At 35.6% G+C, this 6,585-nt stretch overlaps 1 protein-coding gene across 1 annotated transcript; it reads left to right on the top strand.

Moving 5' to 3' along the window:
- The first annotated feature begins 710 nt into the window (after positions 1–710).
- NAPG (N-ethylmaleimide-sensitive factor attachment protein, gamma) lies at positions 711–5,649 on the top strand. Its single transcript, XM_009704807.1, has 5 exons — positions 711–775; positions 1,890–1,968; positions 2,487–2,566; positions 4,067–4,196; positions 5,262–5,649. The coding sequence occupies exons 1-5, from the start codon at positions 735–737 to the stop codon at positions 5,409–5,411; spliced, it is 480 nt and encodes a 159-aa protein (XP_009703109.1). The 5' UTR covers positions 711–734; the 3' UTR covers positions 5,412–5,649.
- The last annotated feature ends 936 nt before the right edge of the window (positions 5,650–6,585 follow it).

The following is a 6,585-nucleotide window of genomic DNA, read 5'->3' as shown; positions in this document are numbered from 1 at the left end:
TTGTGTTTTGTTTTGTTTTGTTTTTTCTCCCCACCAGCAAAGAACTTTCCAGTCCCAAAAAGTATGTGAAGATGAATGAATTGGTGTTTAGGGTCAGCTATAAAGTTAAGAAAAAGCCCAAGATTAAGTTCTAAATTATTTTTCCTTCCTTTCATATCAGTGGCTGAGTAATGAAGCTGAAGGCTTCTTACACTGTAGAGAAGGAGATTATAAAAGTTAGGAGTCAGTTTACCTTTTTCTCAGTTTGAGACTTGACTGAATCTGAATTTTGTATGTTGTCAAGTTTTCTGCCTCTTACTGGGCAGCACAGAGGGTAGGAAACATGGCTGCTGTTGAGTCCTGGAGCCTAAAATAGTTTGAAATCCTTGAAGGCACAGAAGAGAGGAGTTGGTTGATGCTCTACCTATCCCATGAGCAGATAATTTGCCTTTTTGCTGCTGCCTTTGGCATACTTCTGTGTCGTCAGTTCTGAAGTGTTTCCAGGTTAGCAAGTTTGCATTGATGTTACTTTGCTCTGGAGATCCATATGAGAGCTGGCTGTGGGACTTGGGTGCACCAATACTCTTCCCGTTTCCCCTGAGTGTGTGAACTGCTGATATAACAGTTGTTCTAAGTTGCAGATGATGTACTTAGATTAAGGTCTAGAGGTATTAATTTTATGCAAATGAAATAGGAATGCATGAATTCTTTTTATTCTTTTCTAGAATGAAGAACGTTTACGGCAGGCATTAGAAATGCTAGGCAAGGCATCAAGACTTCTAGTCAGAGGACGCAGGTATAGCTTTATGCCTTTTTTTTTTTTAATATAATAGAATCTTTAATAGTGATTTTTCATTGTTTGTTTTTTTTCTTGCTGTTGTTGGATTTATATACTGTTACTTAATTCTTCTTTGAGATGCACTTCAAACTAAAATTCAGTTTCTGTGGGATTTGCCACTTTCATCCAGGAACCACCTGTTTTGTGTTCTGGGATGGGAGAATGCGGGCTATAAGGCTTTGTTTCCTTTCTGTTTGTTAAATAGCTAGAAAGCACATACACCAGTTTTCTTAAATTTCTTGAAGTAGGTTAACAATTATTTTTTTCTTCCAGCACTAATATGTAGAGAAGGTACTTGCAAGTCTTTCATAGCTGTGGAATACAAAACAGGGGAATTACGTCACTAACCTGAGGAAAGAAATCTGTTTGCAGCAGTCTGATTCTGGACTTTGTAAAGAAAAGTGTATCTTGGAGTCTCAATGGGAATTTATTTTAATTGTTAATTGCTAGTACAGCTTAGACTTGCTTCACTGAAAGCAAGCTTCACTGAATTTCCTTTAAGAAATTGTCTGGGTTTCTAGCTCTACATTTAAGACGCTTTATTTCACTGCAGAATTGTAGTCAGCAAAGGAAATTTACAGAGCAACTTGAAAGTCTTTCTGTGAAAGCAAGTCAACATAGCTTCAAAACGCCTGAAAGACTTAGTTGCCGTGCTGCTTTATAGCTCACATGCTATTGCTAGTTTCTAGAAGTTTACTATGATGATTAAAAGATTATTCAAACTCAAAAGCTGTTACTATGGCTTAATATTGATAGTTCATGGATATCGGAATTACTGATAGCTTATAGTAACCTCATGACATGCAGAAATCTGTTAGGGTACGTAACAAGGCATTCATCTTGTACAATGTTATGAAAAGTTAGGTTTCTCTGAGTGAATACCAGAGATGTTCTTAGCCTGCACGTATACAAGTCTACTCTGTTAGTAAGATCTACTGCTGATTTTTAGTTGTGTTGCTTTTTATTTCAGTAGATTTGCTGGTCTATTGGTTAAACACTTTGTAATTACTCTTAGGTTCATTGTGCTGTATTCCTGGCACTGATACTCCTAACTGTCTTTTTGGTTTTTTAGACTAGATGAGGCTGCATTGTCTCTTCAAAAGGAAAAAAGTATTTATAAGGAAATTGAAAATTACCCAACATGCTATAAGGTAAACTCTAAGAGACAATCTCTGATAGTGCATTTCAAGTTTTTCTGGGTAACTAATGACAGCTGACTAACAGTATGTACCTCTTGGTTCAGGGATATGTTTCTTGCTAAATGATGAGAATTTGTGGTAGTGCACATTTTCCCAACCTGTAACTGTGGGTTTTTTCACCATTATAATGTTGAAGATAAGGTGCTGTTATCTACAGGAGCTGTCAAAAACAACAAACACATAAAAAATAAAGATTTTAATCAAAAATAACAAACCACAAAAACTGTTACTTGGTACAACAGCTCATTATAATGTTAGGCGATAATATGTTTCATACCAGCTGAGGATATGGCTTACTACTTTTTCACTATGTTGTTCTGACTCTTTTGAGTCAGTATCTTAGAATCGTTGCAGATCGTAATGACTTTTTTCACGCTAAATATTAGTAGTCCAGTATTTTTCTCCTATTTCACTGTTAATTTATAAAGAATCATCAGGTTGTGGGGTTTTTTTGTTTTGTTTTTGTTTAGAAAACTATTGCTCAAGTCTTAGTTCATCTTCACAGAAATGATTATGTTGCCGCAGAAAGATGTGTGAGGGAAAGCTATAGGTAAGTCCATTTCATGTCCTATAATTTTAAACTGAATTTTTCGATTGATGTAGATCTACTCCTATGAAAGAGCAATGGAAACACTGTCTGTCAAGAGATTTTAAGCCAGTACTTCTGTTGACTTGTAGTACAATAATAACATTCCCTGCTATGTGGCTATCAGGAATTTTTTTCACTCTTAACAGATTTAGCTGTAATTACCATGGTCATTCTTCTTAATGAACCTAAAATAAAAAAGTTAGTAATAAAGAAGTAGTTATGTGTGACAGGTGAAATTAGATGGAAATCAGAAGTTCTTCCCATTTTATTTTTTTTTTTTCCTTGTTAAAAGCTGAGCAGGATACTATTGTGTCTAGGATTCTTACTCGTATCCTTTAGGTTGTCTTTTTCTTTTCAAATGGATCAGAGATGGATTAGCTATTGTAAACAAATGTTTAGGATTAAAAGTGGGTATTTCTGGATGTTGCTAACTGAATTTAAATTTTTTCAGGATCTTTTTACCCTGTAATGTGTGGAGGCCCTTAAAAAGTTGAAATTCTAACTTGTCATTACCATATTTTATTACAGTTTGAGGATGGAAATATGGAAAGGAGTCTGAAAATGCACAGTAACAGCATCCCACCATAATCAATTAAACTATCTAGTATGGTGATTAGAGGGAAAGATTAATCTAAATGTTTTTGTTAAAAGTTTGCAGCGTGTGAGTTACTGCATTTCTGGTTATGTTGACCTAGGAGATCTTGCCCTCATCATACACTGGAAGAAGAAAAGCAAGATTTCTACTTTTTGTGACTTTTTTAAAACAGTTGATTGAACTGAAAGATAATTTAGGAAGCAGAAAGTCATCCAATTGAACACATTGAAAGGAAGAAGGCATTCTTTACACATCCAAGAGAAAATTCTGGTGTCAAAATCTGGATTAGTGTTTAACCCTGGTTCCAGAGACTTTCCCAGCAACTCTCCATTTCACCTTTCATTAGGACTTCAGTAACAAAATACTGAAACGACATATTTTTACTTAAACTGTGGGTTTTAGTGAAATGACTTAAACATATGTGTAAGTTAAATTGTACTTTATTTTTAGAAAGAATTTTTCAAGATCAATCTTTAAACGTCTTGCTCATATTTTCCAAGTCCTCAATTTGTATTTTATATATAGAAACTCCTTACAGAATTTTTCTGTATGTAAAGTGGAGGAAGAGTTTATTGACTAGTCAGGAAAAACTGAAAAATTCTACTATTTTCTTTTGGTCTTGACTATGACTGTGGTCTTATTCTTAGCATGCAAACTAATATTGCTGAAAGTTTAATTTTATGGATATGATCTGTATACCTGGAGAAATGAAAGTGGTTATAGGCAGTTTTGTGGAATAAGCAGTCCATCAGATTCTTAAAAGCTGCTTGCTCTTCTGCTGTTAATGAAGCAGCATTGAAAGATAGAACAGCTGAGTGTCACGTAGATTGCTGAAATGCCCTAAATGAACTGTTAATTTCCTTCAGTATACCAGGATTTAATGGGAGTGAAGACTGTGCAGCTCTAGAGCAACTTTTAGAAGGGTATGACCAGCAAGATCAGGATCAAGTTTCTGAAGTCTGTAATTTGCCACTCTTCAAATACATGGACAATGATGTAAGTAGGCAGTTCCTATGGGATTTTTTTTTTTAATATATAATCTTTTTGCTTGTTCCAGTAGAAATTTTTTTTTTCTAGTAGAGTAAAATAAGAAGAGCAGGGTCCCTGTACTTGGTGTGACTTGCTGTCATCCTACCCTGTGCCTGTGAACTTTATGTGCATAAGAATACTTTATGTGTTCTTTTACTTTGTTGCCTGCCAATGTAAATTCCCACATTGTTGTTTCTTTCAGATAGTGGGAAGGCTTAGGTGAAAGAGCAGTTTGTTGTGGATTTGCTGAGTTTGACAAATTGACCAAAATTCAGTTTCCTTCTGCTTGGTTCCTTAGGGGCCAGAACAGTTTGCTGCTTATGCTTTATCTCAGAAATGCCTTATTACAGAATATGATGTCTACAGGATGGCATTATTGAATGGTTTTTTTCAGCACTTATTCATTAGCAAGGTACTAATTAGTGAAAGGTGGGGTTTTTTTCATTTTAAGAAAGTAGTTGTATGTAGTCATCGTCCGTCCCCTCTTTTTTTTTTTTTTTCTTTTTTTAAATTGTACTTGTAAATTGTAGAAAGTATAAGGATAGGAAAGGTATGAAGTAAAGGAGACATCCATCCATGCCAAACTTCGTAACAGTATTGACTAATTTTATTTTGTTACTATGTTGAATAGTGAAAGTTAAGGTACCAGTCTTACTGAAAAACGGTTGTAAGACTTTTTACGTGAGCTATTACTAGATAATGTATGCAGAGCTGCATACTGAAAAATCATTATTTTTACGTAAAGCTTGAACCACAGAAGCTGTAGGATATGGCCAAATTATTCTATAAGAAGCAGTATCAATACAGATCTTGCATCCCATTCTTCGAGTGTTTGAGATAGAATAAGCCTAACATTGGTTCATTTTTTCTAAGCTGGAAAAAATATGCTCTGAAAGCAGCATCAATCTGTTTTCTGTACTTAATGTTACCTGCTTGTTTATTGTGAGAGTCAGTCAGTTCTGTGCAGTATAATTCGACAAGATTTTTACTTCTGTGGTAGTATAGAAATTAAACTTGCCTTGTTGTTGTCAGTATGCCAAGCTTGGTCTTACCTTGGTGGTCCCAGGAGGTGGAATCAAGAAGAAATCGCCAAACACTGCACAAGACAAAGCAAGAGGACCAGCTGCAGTGGGCTCTCATGCTGACGAGGAAGAGGATGAATATTCTGGTGGACTATGCTAGCTGCAGACATAGGTTGTCTTAAATATCTGACTTATTTGTGATGTTGAGCATATCCAAAGGTACCAGACTTACCAGAGCTTCATTGCAATTGTGTTATGGGAATGCTAATATTAACTTGGCAGCTTCTGGGTACAATACAGGAGAAAAAGCATGATTGTACCTATCATCTTGAAACATCTTTGGGCTTCATTTCTTACCTGGTAGGAATTTCCTCAGGGCTCTGCCTTCAGTTGACGGGAAAAATTTGGGAGAAATTTTTACTAAAAGCACAGTTTAAAAGAAACCAAAACCCTGGAAGCACTGGAGTAGGGAGAGTGGTACAAAATTTTAAATGCTGGATTTCAACAGCTGACACTTCTTGGTCCCAGTGATATGTTTTTGATTGTTTTCTGAGTTAAATATACAATCGTTCACCTGTCTTATTTATCTCCTGTTTATCACCATTTCACGCAGACTGTGCCGGGCAGGATTTGTCACTAGTACAAGCACTAGGGGGAGCATTCCGTTTATTTTCGACGTGTTTTTACTCCACTGCGGAGTATTATTTTAATACCTTATTCTTTGCAAGCAGTATCCATGTGAGTGTGGAAAATACTAAGTCAACTAGTTTGAACCTATCTTGCAAACTTAAGATGAAAGATGTGTGTGTACTTTTAAGAACTTTATTTAACAAGTCTTTGGAAATAAGTATGTGCATAGTGTTTATGACATACACCTTGGGAATGGAAGGAGTGGACAACCTTTCTTAGCAGTGTTTCTGAAGCATGCCATAACCAAAAAAGAAACTGAAGGTAGCAGATAATGTGCACTGAATATAAACCTCTGAAAACAATGTTTAACAAAAACTTAAATGGAATGTTTCAATGATATGTTTGAGTTCACAGCTATCTCTTACAAACGGCGTTTTTCAAACTAGCTCAAAATCTAAAGTAACCAAATTTGAATGCATCTTCTCTATTTTTATTTGGTTTCATGTTGTCATGCGTTTTGCAAGCTTCTGTAGCATCTCAAATTTGTTTGACCATTTTATGCTTAAAAGTTGACAACACTAGAAGTTGTACCTGTGGTCTTGTTTCTTCAGAACCACCTAATCAAGATCTGCACTAGGGTGAGATCACCTGCAATCCAGCAGGGATTTGTGTGTGATACGTGATGCCCAAAGTTCAATAAACAG

Source organism: Cariama cristata, unplaced genomic scaffold (genome assembly GCF_000690535.1).
Source record: "Cariama cristata isolate BGI_N322 unplaced genomic scaffold, ASM69053v1 scaffold11977, whole genome shotgun sequence".
In the NCBI taxonomy this organism is placed as follows: Eukaryota; Metazoa; Chordata; class Aves; order Cariamiformes; family Cariamidae; genus Cariama; species Cariama cristata.
Note: the sequence above shows the minus strand (reverse complement) of the source record. Positions and strands in the feature narration are given on the sequence as shown.